Raw genomic sequence first — 22,285 nt, 5'->3', positions numbered from 1 at the left:
ATTTGGGAGCTTTCAGGAACATTAGCCATCCTCGCGTTTCAAAATCATTAAACAAGCCTTTTAGGCATCTCAATTAGCTTTCTGAAAACTATTTTATCAGGTCGAAACCAAGCAAAGGGTGTACACAGTTATTGTGAAACTGAAAAAATAAACAGGAAATGTGTCGGAGTTAGAGGTCGTTTGCAATCGTGAGTCATCAAACAATCTTCATCTATGTTCTTTGTCATCAATCGCCCCTTCGTCTCTTCCGTCATGTTGACGCGGCAAAAAATTGTTCACATAGCATTGTGTCAATGTGTTCAATCGTTTTATTTAAGCGAGTTAAGCATTGACTGTAATATTCAAACCTATGCCAACAGACTGCAACCAACAACCAGAATAAAACCTTTATTACCCATTTCAGGAAAATTGTCATCTTTTTTGTCAATAAAATGTACCCAAAGCCAGATAAAACGTATTGCAAAAGCCGTGAGTCAAAACACAATGGATAAAAATGGAGCTAAACTGTTCCGCTTAGAGACAAATATACAACTGATGTGCTAACCGTAAGATAAAGTGATAAGGGTAAGGGAAGCCTTTTGACAGTGAAAGTATTGCAAGCACAGTCAATTGTATTTGTATTCAGTTTGTGTAGTTTAAAGATCGGCCGTTGTGAGGAAGCCGGAATGTATGGTTAGGCTGAGTGTGGGAAGACCTCCTCGGGGGAAAAGAGTGGTGAGGCTCATAAAATATACAAATGGACCGCTCGAAGCTCAGATTTTGGACGGAGGGAAACAAGGATATCTCACCGATTACTTTAATTTCAATCCACAGGTATTTTATTTAAGCAGTTTAGACTTTTTAGTCCTTTTTTTAATAAGGGTTAAAACCGTGAATCACGGCTATTGAAGGAACACAACGTAGCAAAACAACGTTGAAGAGGCCCTCCTATTGGACGCATCGGTGATAAAACAAATTGTGGGGGGGGGGGGGGGAGGGTGGAGGAGGGGTGAATAGTGTTTTGAAAGTAAAAAAGTTAAAACAAATGTTTTGGACGAACTTGTTCTAACAAGTACCTAATTAAACAAAACAAAATAGAGCTTCATCAAGAAGTGACAAGTAATGACCAACGAATGCGACACCGTAAGTTCTCGGCAGTTTTGTTGAATGTTATTTGTGAAGGATTTCGATGCTCCTTTTGATGTAAATTTTAATTCTTTTTCTTATCCTCTATTTCAGATTTCTTGTTCTCGTTTAGACAACCCGGATCACTGCTAAAGTACTTCAAAGGTAAACGTTTTGATATTTATTATAATAATGTATTTTTAAGCGACGCTCTTGCGCTTAATTTAATTTTTACGCTAAACAACAAAGAAGCCAGTTTCTCTTTCGGCTGCTTCGTGACTTTCAGAAATAAGAAACTCAGTGCGTTTTCTAGTTTCCATGATGTGCGGTGCTCTATTTGATGTTGGAAAATGTATCGATTGCGGTAACTAATTTCCTTTAAACTATTAAAGCAGTTATCGATAGAGGAGAGACTTTTGTTCGGTTGGTTGATTTAGTCGTGGCAGTTTTTTCAGACACCAAACGCTCTCTCGTTTGACTTTATTCTGTTTTTCATGCCATTCTCGATGCAACTAAAAATGGCTGCTGGCCAAACTAACAAACTAAACCACGTTACAAATGACTCCAGTATGTTACTAGAATTTAACAGCACTCGGTTAAACAAAACCAGCGAAAAAATTACGCATCATTACAAAATTGAGATTTTCAGGTTAGACCGCAATTAACTGAAAGAAAACTTCTATAAAATTAAGAAACTCTAATTCTGTAAAACAAGCATGATAATAGCGATTTTAATGAAAAAAAAAATTAATTTCGCTTTCAAGTTTAATCCATCGTGATTTTAACTTGCAACAGGGATAAGTAACTTTACGGTTGCAGATTTCGCCATTTGCTAATAATCTAGAGATACAGGCGCAGATTGAATAAGATTGAATTGAGCAAGGAATCAGTAAAAGCTGCACATGGAGGACATCGCACAAACAAGGTGCTGACGTGTCAAACAATCTCGACGTCTGTTTCATCAAATAGCAGAGTGAAAGAAGTACACTTTAGAGTCAAACGAGAGGAACAAAATCGTACAACCATGTTCTGTTACACAGCTGACTTTCAGCATTAGAAGACATTCTTCCCAAAACCGACTTTTTCAACGAAGGTTTCTTTTCATAATTTTGGAAAGGTAATACGCATTTTCAAGTTGTACGGTAGATTAATTTTGAAATTTCCTGATAAACATTTCCAAGAGCGTAGGTTGTGTTTTATGCTGTTCAATACTAAAGTCTGTTTTGAAACGGGTTTCAGTATGCAAGATTTTAATTAAAAAACAAATCCGAGACATATTGCCAGATTAGCCATTTTGAAAATTGTCTGTCAACAAATATGGATATACAGTATTTGTCCTGTTTCATAAATGTTAGCAGACATGTTCAAAACAAAACAGCTCAATCAAAAGCGGACACATCATTGGCCTAATTAGCATAACAAGCCGTCTAACAAAACATTATAGAAGAGTCAAGGTTATTGGTGGATACAGAAATGATTTTATCAATAGGAGTGCTTGGCTTATTTTGGCACCCAACATGTTATCAACTTCAAAACATGTTACCTTTAAGTCAACAAAAATGATTTAACCAATAGGGGAGCTTGGCTTATTTTGGCACCCAACATGTTGTCAACTTCAAAATGTGTTACTTCCTAGTCAACAAAAATGATTTAACCAATAGGGGAGCTTGGCTTATTTTGGCTCCCAACATGTTATCAACTTCAAAACGTGTTACTTTCTAGTCAACACAAATTATTTAACCAATAGGAGAGCTTGGCTTATCGTTGGCAGCTTTAAAACGTGTCTGAAACAAGTTTTTTACTTACAAGTCAACAAACATAAAGGATAAAAGCTTCTGTAATAGTGAAAGGTGAATCAGTTTTCCTTCGATGGTTGAAGTCGCACAAGCAAGACTGGTAGGTAATAAATAGAACTAGAGATTTCCTTCCTATAAATTGCATTTTATTTCCTTGAGAGGTTTGAACTGAGTTCTTGTTCAATTTTTAATTTGAAATTTTTTCTGAAGATTTTTTAGAATTCATTTATCTTCTCAAAAACAATTTGAATTTTAGGCAGGACTTAAATTATTCATTTTTCATGAAATGTTAAATGAGCTGTATTGAAGAGCACACTGTGATGACTCTTTACTTATGAAAACAGAAGGTTTAAGTAAAAGATTAGAAAGAAATTAAATTAGCAATATACAGGATTTATGGCGCTTCAATAATTCTGTGTCTTTAAGACGAAACTCAACCGCAATTAATGATAAATAGGTATTGTCTCATAGAACATGCATAACTTATAAATGACTTTCTAAGAAATATTCTGTGCTGTAACAAAATGTCAACTAACGGTTATATAGCTGGTTTTTGTGTGTGTTCATTACTTTAATTATTGCAACAAGGAAGCTCAATATCAACGCGTCATCTATTTTCTGCAGTAGTCCTTGTACTTTGATAATTGCGAAGTTGTGGTGAATCTTAGCTCGAGAGTTTCTGTTCACAGGTTGAATGATGACGAACCGCTGCCTGAATATACAGCTGACCACCATGCTGTGTGTACTGTTCTTACTGCTGATCACCTTGTGTTCTGCAAATGGCAACAGCAGCAGCAGCAAACCACGCGACAACAAGGTGAGTTTGGTGACTAGACTCTAGGCACAAACTTACAACAATCCTCTCCCTTCCTGCTCTCCACTAAACAAAAAAGGATTCAAAAAGAAGACAGCAACTCATTACACGTCACTTCAAATTCCATTAAACACTTATAATGAGATACTGGAAATTGTTACAGGGAACACCCGACCATAAGGCCACTTTGCTTTTCATAGAACTTCTCACCCACCTTCTCCCCCGAAACAAAGTTATTTTGAATGCCCCCTCTCTTAAACCCCACCAGCTAATCCAATAGGGCAGTTATTGTTTAGCAACTAGTGTTCCTTGAGGAAAAATTTAAGTTTATTACCTGGTCAGTTATAAAAAAAGTCTTTTAGAAAAGTGACTTGATCTCGTAAAGGCTTATTAGCAATTCTTTAATGAGGTGGAGGTTTCACTGACACTGGGTAGCCAGGACAGGAAAACACCGGAAGGTGAATAGCAATACTATCCAGAATTTCAGTACCCAATGAGCGCGCTCGAACAACATTTTATCCACTTACTTGATATATAGTAAATCAAATTAAAAATATATATATTCCTAATTTCTTCATCCAGGTCACCCCTCAACAATCGTCATCATATGGGTTTTGTGTTCACAGTACATGTTTCTGCGCACCAGGAATTCCAGGTATCCCAGGAAGCCCTGGACCCGCGGGACCAGCAGGTGCCGCAGGATCACCCGGCAATCACGGACCTGAAGGACCTATGGGCCCTCGAGGAAACAAGGGCGATGAAGGCCCTAGTGGAAGACGAGGTACTTCAGGCCTTAAAGGTGCTCAAGGACTCCCTGGACCACCGGGTCCATCTGGAAACAAAGGAAAATCAGGGGCTCGTGGTAACCAAGATCCTCCTGGCCCCAAGGAACCACAAGGATCCTCTGGCCCACCAGGTTCACGTGGAAACAAGGGTGATACAGGTGCTCGTGGAATTCAAGGTCCCCCAGGCCCCAAAGGAGCTCTAGGGTCTGTTGTGCGTAACTGGAAACAGTGCGTTTTTAAGAATCTGAATGATAGAAAGGACTCCGGATTAATCAAGGTAAATATCTAGTTTTCAACTTCATATTAAATAAAAATTCACATTTTATATAAATACTAACGATACTAACATCCGTTATGACATTTTTAAGACCAAACTTAAGGTATTTTATTGGTATTTTAATGATTAAAACTCTTAGCAACAAGATATATACAGATCCCCACTAGTTATTTCCTAAGAAGAGAGTTTGTACCCTATAACTAATCATGACCAATGATGATAATTATAATGTAATGATGAAGAAATCTCAAAAATATCAATGAGTAGGGTTATTTAGATCTCAATTTCAATATCGAGTCATCTCGCAAGCCATATATTTATATGAAAGCTGATGTTTTCCATTTTAGTCCTGTTGTTGATTTCATTTTTCTCCTCTTTTAGGAATGTATTTTTAAGAAGATGTCACACAAAACAGGTCTGCGTGTCTTCTGGAGTGGAGCTCTTCGCGTCCGTAACTGCCATGTGTGCTGCAGGCGATGGTATTTCACCTTCAATGGCGCAGAGTGTTCAGCTCCAGCAGCCATTGATGGTGTAGTGTACATGGTACATGGGGATAGCAACAAAAAGGATTTACAGCGAGTGAGGCAAATCGAAGGAGTCTGTGAGAAAGTCCACAAGGGCACTGTGCGTGTGGGATTCTGGGTCGGTAATTGTGCTGGTGTGAAGTCAGCTGATGCAGAAACAGGCTGGAACTCAGTGTCCCGGATCTACGTGGAAGAAGTACCTCCCCCACAGGCTTAAACAACGAGCATAGTTTGATTTCTTTCTTTTTTTTTTCGGTTTTATCTTTAAGGTTCTTCGTACATTCAAACTGCGGACTAAAGGATCGCTTAATTGAAAAAGGCTTAGAATCTGAATTTTAGAAAATAGTAACCAAGTGGAATTAAATCATAATAATCAAAACAGAAATTTAATTTTTCAAGCTTAAAAGGTGCAGGGAGTAATTGGGCAATTTTTTCCGGCTGCATTGTATCACGCGAAATAAGCAAAAAAAGCCAGGTAGCAGTAAATAATACACTGTGTTGTGTGAATTTCTTACGGTACAAATTTTTTTCCTACAGAGTTGGAATTTACCAGTTCTTACCAATTTTTTCTTGTCATTTCATAATTCTGCGACGGTTAATTACCTGGTCAATTTTAACACCCACACAATTAACGCAGTTAAGCAAAGCCCATAACGTGGATTTCTTAATCTTTTACACAATTAATCCACAAAAGAAAAATCTCCTCGCCATTTTTAAAGCTGTTGTGGCGTTTAATCACAATATAATGATAATTAGACTCAAAGCCTAAACCTCTTTTAGACCTTATAGTTTTTTATGACCAGGACAAGTAAATAAACAGAAATGTTTAACAAGATTTTCAACTACTTGATCAATTGGATTCCGGTTTAAAGACCAGATTGTAACCTCTTACCCCGTCATACACAAAACCCATATCTTTGAGCCACCCAGCATTAAAAATAACGATGCAAAGCCCATCTCCAGAAATCAAGGACTTTCAAGCAAGCGAAGGTTCATGCGCCTTATATCCGGTAGGACGAAGAATTGGTATGTACCGCTGCTCGTCACGCTCGGCTATAGCTGGGGTCATATTCAGCGGCCTAAAAGGACAAAATAGTTTATGTGACAGAACGACGTCTAAGTCAATATGAAAGACATTTACCGATACAGTTCCACTGGGATTCCAATTTACCAAAAAATTTGCCTCTCAAACCATGCGTTTCTCCATGTCTTTTCTTTTTCCTTTTTTTTTTAGCCAGAAAACTGTATAGGTTAGCTTACTTACAAAACACTGAAGACCCTTGCCTGGTGATTATGGCAAACTTAGCCAAATTATTTAATCTTAAGCATAAGCATGCCTCTTTTTTATCCCTTTTCCGTCTTCTGACAGACCCAGATTTTGACGATTAAAACAAAAAAACAACAAAATTGTAATATTATTCCGTTTTAATAAGATTTTCCAGCAACAGCGGAGAGGTCGCCACAATTCAGTATCGCCCCGCCCTACTTTCGGATATTTCTCGGCAGAAAATATAAATAAAAATGAAATATCAACTTCTTCAGAAAATATAAGAGTTTGTATGAACCAAAGTCAAATTGATCCTCAGTGAGGGAGGAATGAGGAGTTTTTGATCACACCACGATTTCAGACAACAACTATCCGATAAGGACAAAATTGTCACATCACTTTCTTGAATGTTCTGTGGGGGATCATAAATTCTGGAGCATTTTTGTGTTCTTTGGTGGATCCAAAGTTTGGCAACATCTTTGCGCTTTTTGAAGATATTCGTTAAAGAAGCATTGTCTCGAGTGTTTTGCCTTGTTATTGCTAAGACGGAAAAGGTATTTGACAAATTATCACCCTTAAACATGAAATTGATTTTACTGAGAGCGACTGAAGAACACTGAGGTATCCAATGATTTATCGAAATAGGAACACACCAAATTTTAATTTTTCGTCAACAAACAAAAAGGATAAAAGCTTCTGTAATAGTGAGAGGTGAATCAGTTTTCCTTCAGATGGTTGAAGCCGCACAAGCAAGATTGGTAGGTAATAGAACTATGGATTTTTCCCTTAGTTTTCTATACTATACTGCAATTTTTTCCTTGAAAGAATTGAACTGAATTCTTATTCAATTAATTTGAAGATTTTTAGCAAAATTCATTAACTTCTCAAAAACAATTTGAATTTTAGGAAAGACTTAAATTAGTCATTAGCTATTAGCTATTAATTGAAGAACACACTGTGGTGACTCTTTACTTATGATATAAGAAGGTTTAAGTATATCATTAAAAGAAATTAAATTAGCAATAAATAGGATGTATGGCGCTTCAATAATTCTATGTCTTCATTATCAAATTCAACGGTGATGAATGATAAATAGGTATTATCTGATAAAACATGCACAACTAATGGATGACTTCGCATGAGATATTCTTTGCTGTCACAAAGTTATGTGGTTGGTAATAAGGAAGCTGAACATCAAAAGCGTTATCAATTTCCATTTATGCACCTTGCGGTCCTCGGATTTTGTTCATTTGTAGTTTTTTCTCTTTTTGCGTGGTGAATAAAACTGAGTTCGAGAATTCAAAGTTCACAGGTTGAATGATGACGAAACGCTGCCTGAATATAACGCTGACCATCATGCTGTGTGTACTGTTCTTACTGCTGATCACCTTGTGTTCTGCGAATGACAGCAACAGCAGCAGCAAACCACGTGACAACAAGGTGAGTTTGGTGACTATACTCTAGGTACCAAGTGAAAACAGGCAGCTCGCTTCCTGCTGCCCACTAAACAAAGAAAGGATTAATAAAGGAAAAGAGCAACTAGTTACTTGTCAGGTACTGGAAATTGTTGAAGTGAACATCCAATCATCAGCCTCGTTCGTTATTTACAGATCTTCACCACCTCCCCCCTCCCCCCGAAACCAGTTCTTTCGTATGCCCCCTCCCTTAAATCCCACCAGCTCATCCAGTCCCACAAAAATTTGAACAGTTCCTTGTATTAAGTATCTGTACGGCAAAGGCAGTTAACCAGTTTTCCTTAGGGTGAAGCTTAAGTCTATTATTTGGCCAGTTTAACAAAGCAACTTGATCTCATGATGGCTTATTAGCAATTCGTCACTGAGGTGGAGGTTTTTAAAACCGAAACTGGATAGCCAGCTCTGATTAGTAATTTTATTTGCGACACACTGATGAATACGCTAAAGGACAGGACAACCCCGAGACGGGTGCATAGCATATACTACCCAGAATTTAAGTACCCAACACTTTATCCACTGACTTGATATATAGTAAATCAAATCAAAAAATATTTGTAATTTCTTCATTCAGGGCACTCCTCAACAGTCTTCATCATATGGGTCTTGTGGTCACAGCACATGTTTCTGCGCACCAGGAATTCCAGGTATCCCAGGAAGCCCTGGACCAGCGGGACCAGCAGGTGCCGCGGGATCACCCGGCAATCGCGGATCTGAAGGACCTATGGGCCCTCGAGGAAACAAGGGTGATGAAGGCCCTAGTGGAGGACTTAAAGGTGCTCAAGGACCCCCTGGATCTCCGGGTCCTACTGGAAAAAAAGGTAAAGCAGGTGCTCGTGGTAACCAAGGTCATCCTGGCCCCAAGGGACAACAAGGATCCTAAGGCCCACCAGGTTCACGTGGAAACAAGGGTGATACAGGTGCTCGTGGAATTCAAGGTCCCCCAGGTCCCAAAGGAGCTCTAGGGTCTTTTGTGCGTAACTGGAAACAGTGCGTTTTTAAGAATCTGAATGATAACAGGGACTCTGGATTGATTAAGGTAAACGCTCAGCTACAGAATCATAAGCCAAAAACAACAGAAATTATTATTATAACATTAAAAACAAACAAAAACAACAATTTATTAGCAAATTGTGATGATATAAGTTGCTTGTCCCGCAAATACCCACAAAGCTAGTCGAGGCGGGACAAGACGAGCACGAGAACATAATGGAAAAAAAATTGCAATAAATTACAAAACATGCAGGAAAACAGGAAAAAAACTTAACTTTACATAATAACGCAGATTTAGGTAAGGCTATGCAACAAAATTAAAGTAAATTATATGTCATTTTTCTATTATCATCAATTTTACAATAGAAAAGAGATGAAGAGGGAAAAAGAGAATCAGCTGATCAGTTTTTCATTTGGTCAATTATCGTTTCCACTTCAATACAGGAGTCTACAGCTTCAAGTATATCAAATAACTTTCATTTTAGGGATTCTTTAAAAGATTTTTTTGCACTTCTTTATAGAGTTACAGGTATCCCATTCCAAATCTTGACCCCAACACGCGAGAATGCATTTCGTGTGGCATTAATGCGAGATTCCTTTGTACAAAAATGATCAGAGGTAGAGGAACGCGTTTTATAGGAATGGACACTAGAAATTCAAGAAAACAGATTCAAAATATTTCTTGGGGCAGTGTTTTTGTTTATATCAAACATAAGGTTGCAAACGGATTCATAATACAAGAATTGTACTGGTAATATTTTCGCTTTAACAAAAAATGGTATGGCGTGCGTGGTCGTTTGTCTCAGCAAAATATATTAGCCGCAATGCGCGCTTTTGAAGGACAAGAATTAACATTAACATTGCCTTTGTTTCCTATCAGTTAGAACTTTTAAAGGTATTTATGTTTAGTTTATATTATTACTTTCAATTGTTTACAGTATCCTCAATTAGCACCGCAGTACTAAATAAATTAACACTTAAATGATGTACAAAAATAGGTGACGCTAATTAAAAAAAAAAAAAAAACTCTACCCAGTAACTATTAGGTCTGATATCTATCCTAATGAGCCAGTCCTGGTGGTGTGCTGATCAGGATATGTACATTTTTATAGAGTAGAGAATTCAGCAACTACTGGTTGCCCATGAAACTAGAAACTAGGAGTGTAAGGAAAACCTTTCTTTTTTATGGGATTTGCCTATTGGACTGCGCAACTGCTGGATCAGATCAGTTTGTTTCATGTATTTATGTAAATGTTGATGGTTCCCACTTCAGTTCAATTGTTTGTTTGTTTTATTTATTTCACAGGAATGTGTTTTCAAGAAGATATCTGACAAAACAGGGCTCCGTGTCTTCTGGAACGGAGTCCTTCGCATCGCTAACTGCCATGCGTGTTGCAGGCGATGGTATTTCACCTTCAATGATGCAGAGTGTTCAGCCCCAGCAGCCATTGATGGTATAGTATACATGAATTATGGAAAAGGCTTCAAAAAGGATTTACACCGAGTTAGGCAAATCGAAGGAGTCTGTGAGAAAGTCCACAAGGGCACTGTGCGTGTGGGATTCTGGGTCGGTAACTGTGTTGGTTATGGATCGGCAGATGCGGTAACAGGCTGGATCTCAGTGTCCCGGATGTACGTGGAAGAAGTACCACCTCCACAAGCTTGAAACAACGAGCAGTGTTGTTGTTCTTGTTTTTGTTTTAACTTTAAGGTGTTTGTAGATTCCCACTGCGGACTGAATGATCGCTTTATTTAAAAAGGATTATAAATCTGAAGTTTAGGAAATAAGAACCAAGTGGAAGTAATCAAAACAGGCGTTTAATTTTTTAAGCTTGAAAGGTGCAGGGAATAAAGTTAATTTTATCCGGCAGTAATGAATAACAGGAAACATAGAAATAAAGGTAGCAGTTATTTTAAATACACTGTGTTGTGTGAATTTCTTACGGTGCTAGTTTGTTTGCTGCAGAGTTGGAGTTTACCAGTTCTTGCCGATTTTTTCTTGTAATTGCATAATTCAGCTACGGTTACCATGTCACATTTAATTTCCATACAATTAGTCCACCAAAGCAAAATCTTGGGTCCATAGTATTTAACTGAATTGTCGTTAGTTTTTCATAAGATTATTTCTTACTGCACTAAAACCACTGTTTATTAGTTTTCAATCAGATTTTAAGGACGGAAACGATATTTCCTTCCCCAAGTCAGTTGTACAACGTACCTTATTGGATTAAGAAATGAAAAAAAAAAAGTATCATTGAAAGTTTGTGATATATCAGCCTCAGTTTCTAACCAGTGTGATTCGTAAGGCTGCCCATCTTTGGCTTGCGCACCGGGTGGTCTTGAAAGGAAGAAGTTTACGTGAAAATTCACTAAAGACGACAACACTGTAAGGTAATTCCAGAGTCCCAAAGGAGAGGTCTTGTGGCCTTAGAGTCCAGAAATGTTTGCCGTGGATTCCGAAGGCCGCTGTCCTTGGAGTCCAGACTTTTTTTAATGTTCTTTTTTAGTGCCCAGAAAAGTAGGGGATGGGGAAGGAGGAGGGGATTCGAAGCTAATAACCCCTTTGAAACCTTGTAGTATGATGTGTGAACCAGAGTTTGACACATAAAACAACAGGAACGTTAAGGAAGGTTTCCAACCCGATTAAGCGGATGTGTTTACAGACCGAATGGTTTCCCCTTACTTTGTCATACACAAAATCCATATCTTTGAACCACCATGCACTTTAAATAACACCGCGAAGCCCATCACTAGAAACCAAAGATCTTTTCTTGCGCCTTACACGAAGAGAAGCATAAAAGGGCAAACAGACGCGGTCTTTTTACTCTTTCTTGAAATTTTCTCCGTATGTTCGGGCTATTTGCATCACACGCGCAGTTACTGAGACGCCGAAAAAAAAAACATTGAATAAATTATCAAGAACGCCAAAAATATTCTTGTTATGAATATTTCGCGTATTGCTGGAAGCCGAGCCGTCATGATTTCTTTATGCTCTTTTGAATAAATACATAAATAATGAAAGCAAGGGTCCTGTGCAATTTTAGAGAAATAAGGAATCATAAGAAAAATAGGGAGGAAAAAAGGAAGACAGTCTTTGTTATTTTTTATAATTTATAAATTTAGTTTGTTTGTTTGTTTGTTTGTTTGTTTGTTTTTTTGTACAGCCGTGTGCTCTCAATAGGCTCCAGGCATTATCGAAAGGTCTGGACAGCAAGAATCCAACAACAAGTTTTAGATATAAAACGAATATTTTCAAGTCACCGACATGAAGAAGGCAGACGTTTCTGCCGAAACATGTCTGTGAAATTGAAAATCTCCGTTTTGTATCTAAAACTGCACGCGTTATACTTTCAGACTGTATAGAGTGTGTGCACGGCGGCCATGCTGGAGGACTAAAACAACGGAAGATGTTTGCATAAAAATAAAATATATTTCCCAAAGAAAAATCCTTGTACTGTTTTGGTCCTCCAACATGGCCGTCGTGCACATACTCTCTTCAAATTTTACATCGCTTTACCTTAGGCAAGTTAAAATCACTCAAGCGAACAACCGACTCGCACTGTGAATATTTTCTGACGTGTCAAACTGACCCTTCCCGCATCCACGAGCGAATGTTTACTTGTTAACTTTGGAGTCGAGATTGTCAACTAAAATTTAGACAAATAAATACCGCAGCGAAGCTTTCACCTCTCATAATAGAACAAAGGCTATACACAGCTTCTATTGTGAGTATTACTGACAGTCGGTAGTTGAATATACTATATTTCTAGTGGAATTTAATTTGCTGCTAATTTGAGGAACACAGCGGAAAAGCTTCAACTGGTGTTTCTACAAAACAATCCACCATACTTGTAATAAATTTTTCCAGACCCGAATATTTTTGGTTGGCTGAAGATTTGGGAAAGAATTTTATGTTTCTTTAGCTACAAGCTTTAATTGTTTTTTTCTAAAATTAATTGTGTCAACAAGTCTTAAAATAGAAGAAGTCATTCCATTGACCATTTTGCCGACTTATACACATCGTTCTAGGCAATAATATTTCTCGTTAGAATGACTGTCATCGGTGAAAATTTTAAAACAATTGTAATTATTTCAATAACGTGATCTAACGAGAGACTCATTATATGCAAAGAAGACAAAACAGCAAACTGCTGATTCACTTGAGCTTCGTAAAACATCAAGTTATAGGCGATTTTTTGGCGAATATGGCAGCGTAAGTTTGTATTTTAAATTCTTATTTTCTTCACTAGTACCAAACTAACGAGAGTATTTAAGCATCAGACTTGACACGTTTCTCTGCATTTCCATATCATTTGGGAGCTTTCAGGAACATTAGCCATCCTCGCGTTTCAAAATCATTAAACAAGCCTTTTAGGCATCTCAATTAGCTTTCTGAAAACTATTTTATCAGGTCGAAACCAAGCAAAGGGTGTACACAGTTATTGTGAAACTGAAAAAATAAACAGGAAATGTGTCGGAGTTAGAGGTCGTTTGCAATCGTGAGTCATCAAACAATCTTCATCTATGTTCTTTGTCATCAATCGCCCCTTCGTCTCTTCCGTCATGTTGACGCGGCAAAAAATTGTTCACATAGCATTGTGTCAATGTGTTCAATCGTTTTATTTAAGCGAGTTAAGCATTGACTGTAATATTCAAACCTATGCCAACAGACTGCAACCAACAACCAGAATAAAACCTTTATTACCCATTTCAGGAAAATTGTCATCTTTTTTGTCAATAAAATGTACCCAAAGCCAGATAAAACGTATTGCAAAAGCCGTGAGTCAAAACACAATGGATAAAAATGGAGCTAAACTGTTCCGCTTAGAGACAAATATACAACTGATGTGCTAACCGTAAGATAAAGTGATAAGGGTAAGGGAAGCCTTTTGACAGTGAAAGTATTGCAAGCACAGTCAATTGTATTTGTATTCAGTTTGTGTAGTTTAAAGATCGGCCGTTGTGAGGAAGCCGGAATGTATGGTTAGGCTGAGTGTGGGAAGACCTCCTCGGGGGAAAAGAGTGGTGAGGCTCATAAAATATACAAATGGACCGCTCGAAGCTCAGATTTTGGACGGAGGGAAACAAGGATATCTCACCGATTACTTTAATTTCAATCCACAGGTATTTTATTTAAGCAGTTTAGACTTTTTAGTCCTTTTTTTAATAAGGGTTAAAACCGTGAATCACGGCTATTGAAGGAACACAACGTAGCAAAACAACGTTGAAGAGGCCCTCCTATTGGACGCATCGGTGATAAAACAAATTGTGGGGGGGGGGGGGGGGAGGGAGGAGGAGGGGTGAATAGTGTTTTGAAAGTAAAAAAGTTAAAACAAATGTTTTGGACGAACTTGTTCTAACAAGTACCTAATTAAACAAAACAAAATAGAGCTTCATCAAGAAGTGACAAGTAATGACCAACGAATGCGACACCGTAAGTTCTCGGCAGTTTTGTTGAATGTTATTTGTGAAGGATTTCGATGCTCCTTTTGATGTAAATTTTAATTCTTTTTCTTATCCTCTATTTCAGATTTCTTGTTCTCGTTTAGACAACCCGGATCACTGCTAAAGTACTTCAAAGGTAAACGTTTTGATATTTATTATAATAATGTATTTTTAAGCGACGCTCTTGCGCTTAATTTAATTTTTACGCTAAACAACAAAGAAGCCAGTTTCTCTTTCGGCTGCTTCGTGACTTTCAGAAATAAGAAACTCAGTGCGTTTTCTAGTTTCCATGATGTGCGGTGCTCTATTTGATGTTGGAAAATGTATCGATTGCGGTAACTAATTTCCTTTAAACTATTAAAGCAGTTATCGATAGAGGAGAGACTTTTGTTCGGTTGGTTGATTTAGTCGTGGCAGTTTTTTCAGACACCAAACGCTCTCTCGTTTGACTTTATTCTGTTTTTCATGCCATTCTCGATGCAACTAAAAATGGCTGCTGGCCAAACTAACAAACTAAACCACGTTACAAATGACTCCAGTATGTTACTAGAATTTAACAGCACTCGGTTAAACAAAACCAGCGAAAAAATTACGCATCATTACAAAATTGAGATTTTCAGGTTAGACCGCAATTAACTGAAAGAAAACTTCTATAAAATTAAGAAACTCTAATTCTGTAAAACAAGCATGATAATAGCGATTTTAATGAAAAAAAAATTAATTTCGCTTTCAAGTTTAATCCATCGTGATTTTAACTTGCAACAGGGATAAGTAACTTTACGGTTGCAGATTTCGCCATTTGCTAATAATCTAGAGATACAGGCGCAGATTGAATAAGATTGAATTGAGCAAGGAATCAGTAAAAGCTGCACATGGAGGACATCGCACAAACAAGGTGCTGACGTGTCAAACAATCTCGACGTCTGTTTCATCAAATAGCAGAGTGAAAGAAGTACACTTTAGAGTCAAACGAGAGGAACAAAATCGTACAACCATGTTCTGTTACACAGCTGACTTTCAGCATTAGAAGACATTCTTCCCAAAACCGACTTTTTCAACGAAGGTTTCTTTTCATAATTTTGGAAAGGTAATACGCATTTTCAAGTTGTACGGTAGATTAATTTTGAAATTTCCTGATAAACATTTCCAAGAGCGTAGGTTGTGTTTTATGCTGTTCAATACTAAAGTCTGTTTTGAAACGGGTTTCAGTATGCAAGATTTTAATTAAAAAACAAATCCGAGACATATTGCCAGATTAGCCATTTTGAAAATTGTCTGTCAACAAATATGGATATACAGTATTTGTCCTGTTTCATAAATGTTAGCAGACATGTTCAAAACAAAACAGCTCAATCAAAAGCGGACACATCATTGGCCTAATTAGCATAACAAGCCGTCTAACAAAACATTATAGAAGAGTCAAGGTTATTGGTGGATACAGAAATGATTTTATCAATAGGAGTGCTTGGCTTATTTTGGCACCCAACATGTTATCAACTTCAAAACATGTTACCTTTAAGTCAACAAAAATGATTTAACCAATAGGGGAGCTTGGCTTATTTTGGCACCCAACATGTTGTCAACTTCAAAATGTGTTACTTCCTAGTCAACAAAAATGATTTAACCAATAGGGGAGCTTGGCTTATTTTGGCTCCCAACATGTTATCAACTTCAAAACGTGTTACTTTCTAGTCAACACAAATTATTTAACCAATAGGAGAGCTTGGCTTATCGTTGGCAGCTTTAAAACGTGTCTGAAACAAGTTTTTTACTTACAAGTCAACAAACATAAAGGATAAAAGCTTCTGTAATAGTGAAAGGTGAATCAGTTTTCCTTCGATGGTTGAAGTCGCACAAGCAAGACTGGTAGGTAATAAATAGAACTAGAGATTTCCTTCCTATAAATTGCATTTTATTTCCTTGAGAGGTTTGAACTGAGTTCTTGTTCAATTTTTAATTTGAAATTTTTTCTGAAGATTTTTTAGAATTCATTTATCTTCTCAAAAACAATTTGAATTTTAGGCAGGACTTAAATTATTCATTTTTCATGAAATGTTAAATGAGCTGTATTGAAGAACACACTGTGATGACTCTTTACTTATGAAAACAGAAGGTTTAAGTAAAAGATTAGAAAGAAATTAAATTAGCAATATACAGGATTTATGGCGCTTCAATAATTCTGTGTCTTTAAGACGAAACTCAACCGCAATTAATGATAAATAGGTATTGTCTCATAGAACATGCATAACTTATAAATGACTTTCTAAGAAATATTCTGTGCTGTAACAAAATGTCAACTAACGGTTATATAGCTGGTTTTTGTGTGTGTTCATTACTTTAATTATTGCAACAAGGAAGCTCAATATCAACGCGTCATCTATTTTCTGCAGTAGTCCTTGTACTTTGATAATTGCGAAGTTGTGGTGAATCTTAGCTCGAGAGTTTCTGTTCACAGGTTGAATGATGACGAACCGCTGCCTGAATATACAGCTGACCACCATGCTGTGTGTACTGTTCTTACTGCTGATCACCTTGTGTTCTGCAAATGGCAACAGCAGCAGCAGCAAACCACGCGACAACAAGGTGAGTTTGGTGACTAGACTCTAGGCACAAACTTACAACAATCCTCTCCCTTCCTGCTGTCCACTAAACAAAAAAGGATTCAAAAAGAAGACAGCAACTCATTACACGTCACTTCAAATTCCATTAAACACTTATAATGAGATACTGGAAATTGTTACAGGGAACACCCGACCATAAGGCCACTTTGCTTTTCATAGAACTTCTCACCCACCTTCTCCCCCGAAACAAAGTTATTTTGAATGCCCCCTCTCTTAAACCCCACCAGCTAATCCAATAGGGCAGTTATTGTTTAGCAACTAGTGTTCCTTGAGGAAAAATTTAAGTTTATTACCTGGTCAGTTATAAAAAAAGTCTTTTAGAAAAGTGACTTGATCTCGTAAAGGCTTATTAGCAATTCTTTAATGAGGTGGAGGTTTCACTGACACTGGGTAGCCAGGACAGGAAAACACCGGAAGGTGAATAGCAATACTATCCAGAATTTCAGTACCCAATGAGCGCGCTCGAACAACATTTTATCCACTTACTTGATATATAGTAAATCAAATTAAAAATATATATATTCCTAATTTCTTCATCCAGGTCACCCCTCAACAATCGTCATCATATGGGTTTTGTGTTCACAGTACATGTTTCTGCGCACCAGGAATTCCAGGTATCCCAGGAAGCCCTGGACCCGCGGGACCAGCAGGTGCCGCAGGATCACCCGGCAATCACGGACCTGAAGGACCTATGGGCCCTCGAGGAAACAAGGGCGATGAAGGCCCTAGTGGAAGACGAGGTACTTCAGGCCTTAAAGGTGCTCAAGGACTCCCTGGACCACCGGGTCCATCTGGAAACAAAGGAAAATCAGGGGCTCGTGGTAACCAAGATCCTCCTGGCCCCAAGGAACCACAAGGATCCTCTGGCCCACCAGGTTCACGTGGAAACAAGGGTGATACAGGTGCTCGTGGAATTCAAGGTCCCCCAGGCCCCAAAGGAGCTCTAGGGTCTGTTGTGCGTAACTGGAAACAGTGCGTTTTTAAGAATCTGAATGATAGAAAGGACTCCGGATTAATCAAGGTAAATATCTAGTTTTCAACTTCATATTAAATAAAAATTCACATTTTATATAAATACTAACGATACTAACATCCGTTATGACATTTTTAAGACCAAACTTAAGGTATTTTATTGGTATTTTAATGATTAAAACTCTTAGCAACAAGATATATACAGATCCCCACTAGTTATTTCCTAAGAAGAGAGTTTGTACCCTATAACTAATCATGACCAATGATGATAATTATAATGTAATGATGAAGAAATCTCAAAAATATCAATGAGTAGGGTTATTTAGATCTCAATTTCAATATCGAGTCATCTCGCAAGCCATATATTTATATGAAAGCTGATGTTTTCCATTTTAGTCCTGTTGTTGATTTCATTTTTCTCCTCTTTTAGGAATGTATTTTTAAGAAGATGTCACACAAAACAGGTCTGCGTGTCTTCTGGAGTGGAGCTCTTCGCGTCCGTAACTGCCATGTGTGCTGCAGGCGATGGTATTTCACCTTCAATGGCGCAGAGTGTTCAGCTCCAGCAGCCATTGATGGTGTAGTGTACATGGTACATGGGGATAGCAACAAAAAGGATTTACAGCGAGTGAGGCAAATCGAAGGAGTCTGTGAGAAAGTCCACAAGGGCACTGTGCGTGTGGGATTCTGGGTCGGTAATTGTGCTGGTGTGAAGTCAGCTGATGCAGAAACAGGCTGGAACTCAGTGTCCCGGATCTACGTGGAAGAAGTACCTCCCCCACAGGCTTAAACAACGAGCATAGTTTGATTTCTTTCTTTTTTTTTTCGGTTTTATCTTTAAGGTTCTTCGTACATTCAAACTGCGGACTAAAGGATCGCTTAATTGAAAAAGGCTTAGAATCTGAATTTTAGAAAATAGTAACCAAGTGGAATTAAATCATAATAATCAAAACAGAAATTTAATTTTTCAAGCTTAAAAGGTGCAGGGAGTAATTGGGCAATTTTTTCCGGCTGCATTGTATCACGCGAAATAAGCAAAAAAAGCCAGGTAGCAGTAAATAATACACTGTGTTGTGTGAATTTCTTACGGTACAAATTTTTTTCCTACAGAGTTGGAATTTACCAGTTCTTACCAATTTTTTCTTGTCATTTCATAATTCTGCGACGGTTAATTACCTGGTCAATTTTAACACCCACACAATTAACGCAGTTAAGCAAAGCCCATAACGTGGATTTCTTAATCTTTTACACAATTAATCCACAAAAGAAAAATCTCCTCGCCATTTTTAAAGCTGTTGTGGCGTTTAATCACAATATAATGATAATTAGACTCAAAGCCTAAACCTCTTTTAGACCTTATAGTTTTTTATGACCAGGACAAGTAAATAAACAGAAATGTTTAACAAGATTTTCAACTACTTGATCAATTGGATTCCGGTTTAAAGACCAGATTGTAACCTCTTACCCCGTCATACACAAAACCCATATCTTTGAGCCACCCAGCATTAAAAATAACGATGCAAAGCCCATCTCCAGAAATCAAGGACTTTCAAGCAAGCGAAGGTTCATGCGCCTTATATCCGGTAGGACGAAGAATTGGTATGTACCGCTGCTCGTCACGCTCGGCTATAGCTGGGGTCATATTCAGCGGCCTAAAAGGACAAAATAGTTTATGTGACAGAACGACGTCTAAGTCAATATGAAAGACATTTACCGATACAGTTCCACTGGGATTCCAATTTACCAAAAAATTTGCCTCTCAAACCATGCGTTTCTCCATGTCTTTTCTTTTTCCTTTTTTTTTAGCCAGAAAACTGTATAGGTTAGCTTACTTACAAAACACTGAAGACCCTTGCCTGGTGATTATGGCAAACTTAGCCAAATTATTTAATCTTAAGCATAAGCATGCCTCTTTTTTATCCCTTTTCCGTCTTCTGACAGACCCAGATTTTGACGATTAAAACAAAAAAACAACAAAATTGTAATATTATTCCGTTTTAATAAGATTTTCCAGCAACAGCGGAGAGGTCGCCACAATTCAGTATCGCCCCGCCCTACTTTCGGATATTTCTCGGCAGAAAATATAAATAAAAATGAAATATCAACTTCTTCAGAAAATATAAGAGTTTGTATGAACCAAAGTCAAATTGATCCTCAGTGAGGGAGGAATGAGGAGTTTTTGATCACACCACGATTTCAGACAACAACTATCCGATAAGGACAAAATTGTCACATCACTTTCTTGAATGTTCTGTGGGGGATCATAAATTCTGGAGCATTTTTGTGTTCTTTGGTGGATCCAAAGTTTGGCAACATCTTTGCGCTTTTTGAAGATATTCGTTAAAGAAGCATTGTCTCGAGTGTTTTGCCTTGTTATTGCTAAGACGGAAAAGGTATTTGACAAAGTATCACCCTTAAACATGAAATTGATTTTACTGAGAGCGACTGAAGAACACTGAGGTATCCAATGATTTATCGAAATAGGAACACACCAAATTTTAATTTTTCCAAAGTTTTTCTAACAGACATGGAGGACTTCAAGTTTCTTCAAGTTTCTGTTCATTTCCGTCCTGGCCATCTGCAGGCAAAGATAGTTAATTCTAGCTTTCGCGCACAAGAAAAAATCCAAATCACAAATCTGGTCCAGCCTAAAATTTTATCGTTGCTGTTTTCTGGCTGTTAAAAAATGTACACGTGCCCTTTCACATTGTTATCATAGCTGAAACTGAGCAAAGAGCTTTAATTTTCCCGGCCGGCTGTGTTTTGACCATGAAAGAATTTTATTTCCTTGACCTGAAGAAAGAAGAACAAGCTACATATAGAGAAAAAAAATAATAAACCGCCCTAGCACCTCATCCTAGCGTGTGAATACCTCTGTAATAGAGTGAATGAATGGGAAGGCCAAGAAAAAACAACAACAACAACAAAAAAAAAAAAAAAAAAAAGAAAAAAGAAAAAGAATTGCGACACTAAATAGTTTAGCAAATAACCTTTGAACAGGGTTTTCTTGGATGATGGTCAGCCATCAGTCCCTTTGCGCAAGAGCACCCAAAGGGAAAATTTGTTTCAGGCAAGATTACAGTAATAACTAGCGTCTCTGTGATGAAAATATGTCCCGCAACCGTAGAAACGAATGGAACACGGTACAAACAGCTGTTGATCAATTCAACAAATTTGGAGAAAACAGATGTGCAACAAATATTTTTGCTCGCCATTTGATTCATTACGGGGGCATCAGTCCCTTCCCCCCCCCCCCCCACCCCCCGCCCACTCGGACAAGGCAAAAAAAAAAAAAAATCCCGGTCTAGATAGGGCTAGCAAACATAAACTATGAAAAATAAATTACATGGAATGAGAGTACATCCACTAGAAATGTTCAGTTATATTACTTATTAATAGTTAGTAATTTAATAAAGAGCTTTATAATGCCATGAAACTACTTTTCACTTACAATAACGTGAAATCTTTAATCTGCAATTGTGGTAATTACCTAATGGTATAATGCAAGCTATAACCGATTTTTTGCGAGATTTTATATTAGTGTCACTGGATACCACGAAAAGGAAGTAGAAGTTCTTCGAAAGCAAAAAAAAAAAAAAAAAAACATTTGGGAAGGAATATCAATATACCAAAGTAAAAAGCCCATCCATTATTTGAATCGAGCCTACATCCTCCATTCTGGAAAGAAAATTAAACCCTTGCTGTAAAATGACAATGAGAAACCCCCCACCCTCTCCTTCTCAGCTTCACCAAACTATATTTACTTGTATTTACAGTTAGCTCGTGTGCAGAGAATTCATTCTCGTGAACCTAATAACAAGCATATCTCTGAGGAGTTGCCCAGCGATTTAAATTTGGTGTAAATTTTTCAGTGCAATGGAGTAACTTGATTTTCAACAATTTCTTCACAGAGAAAACTTTTAAAACCATAATTTCTGTCTCCTGCATTATTCTAGACATATTTTTTAGATCAAGAAATACTTTTGACTGAAAAGCGCCGCCGCTATTTTGAAACCCAGTGGTTGACGCCGCTGACCACCATGAGCGGTTGTTGTTGTTGTTGTTTTGCCTTTCACCACTGTTCTATGCTTGCATTCTACCTTACCTTTCCCCAGCTAGTCAGTTTTGCACTGTCCAGATTTTTTCCGCCATATTTCAAGAAGGCAGAACTCAGTTGTTATAAGAAAAAACTGACGTGGAAATGGAAGTTAGCAT

The 22,285-nt window shown here is 37.6% G+C and overlaps 2 protein-coding genes, 1 long non-coding RNA gene and 1 pseudogene across 5 annotated transcripts in view; 3 read left to right on the top strand and 1 right to left on the bottom strand.

Annotated features, from left to right (window-relative positions):
* Window positions 1-21,000, bottom strand: part of LOC146481366 (uncharacterized) — a 50,088-nt gene extending 29,088 nt beyond the window's left edge. The window contains exon 1 of the long non-coding RNA XR_014864477.1: window positions 20,911-21,000. This is a non-coding gene — a long non-coding RNA (uncharacterized LOC146481366). The remainder of the gene's footprint in view (window positions 1-20,910) is intronic.
* Window positions 1,219-5,952, top strand: LOC146481369 (uncharacterized). Its single transcript, XM_085108470.1, has 4 exons — window positions 1,219-1,269; window positions 3,590-3,717; window positions 4,297-4,776; window positions 5,158-5,952. Exons 2-4 carry the CDS (start codon window positions 3,595-3,597, stop codon window positions 5,515-5,517), a joined length of 963 nt encoding a protein of 320 aa, XP_084964596.1. The 5' UTR covers window positions 1,219-1,269; window positions 3,590-3,594; the 3' UTR covers window positions 5,518-5,952.
* LOC146481367 (uncharacterized) lies at window positions 2,893-19,295 on the top strand. 2 transcript variants are annotated; one of them, XM_085108472.1, is made up of 5 exons: window positions 2,893-2,954; window positions 7,279-7,325; window positions 16,933-17,060; window positions 17,640-18,119; window positions 18,501-19,295. In XM_085108472.1, the coding sequence occupies exons 3-5, from the start codon at window positions 16,938-16,940 to the stop codon at window positions 18,858-18,860; spliced, it is 963 nt and encodes a 320-aa protein (XP_084964598.1). In that variant the 5' UTR covers window positions 2,893-2,954; window positions 7,279-7,325; window positions 16,933-16,937; the 3' UTR covers window positions 18,861-19,295. The 2 variants fall into 2 exon arrangements, with proteins under 2 accessions (XP_084964598.1, XP_084964597.1); XM_085108471.1 differs by lacking the exons at window positions 2,893-2,954; window positions 7,279-7,325 and adding an exon at window positions 14,560-14,613.
* On the top strand, window positions 7,334-11,117 carry LOC146481368 (uncharacterized; annotated as a pseudogene). The gene is made up of 3 exons (XR_014864472.1): window positions 7,334-8,007; window positions 8,614-9,078; window positions 10,339-11,117. The product of XR_014864472.1 is annotated as an uncharacterized LOC146481368 (transcript).
* Window positions 21,001-22,285: the final 1,285 nt, after the last annotated feature.

The sequence above is a fragment of the Pavona decussata genome, unplaced genomic scaffold, assembly GCF_977016875.1.
Source record: "Pavona decussata unplaced genomic scaffold, jaPavDecu1.1 SCAFFOLD_50, whole genome shotgun sequence".
Taxonomy (NCBI): domain Eukaryota; kingdom Metazoa; phylum Cnidaria; class Anthozoa; order Scleractinia; family Agariciidae; genus Pavona; species Pavona decussata.
The sequence above is the reverse complement of the archived record's forward strand: the minus strand, read 5'-3'. Positions and strand labels throughout refer to the sequence as shown.

Coding starts and splice junctions, on each gene's coding strand:
- LOC146481369 (XM_085108470.1), top strand. CDS start 3,595: ATGATGACGAACCGCTGCCTGAATATACAGCTGACCACCATGCTGTGT. Junction 3,718..4,296: donor GCAAACCACGCGACAACAAG/GTGAGTTTGGTG, acceptor TTCTTCATCCAG/GTCACCCCTCAACAATCGTC. Junction 4,777..5,157: donor AGGACTCCGGATTAATCAAG/GTAAATATCTAG, acceptor CTCCTCTTTTAG/GAATGTATTTTTAAGAAGAT.
- LOC146481367 (XM_085108472.1), top strand. CDS start 16,938: ATGATGACGAACCGCTGCCTGAATATACAGCTGACCACCATGCTGTGT. Junction 17,061..17,639: donor GCAAACCACGCGACAACAAG/GTGAGTTTGGTG, acceptor TTCTTCATCCAG/GTCACCCCTCAACAATCGTC. Junction 18,120..18,500: donor AGGACTCCGGATTAATCAAG/GTAAATATCTAG, acceptor CTCCTCTTTTAG/GAATGTATTTTTAAGAAGAT.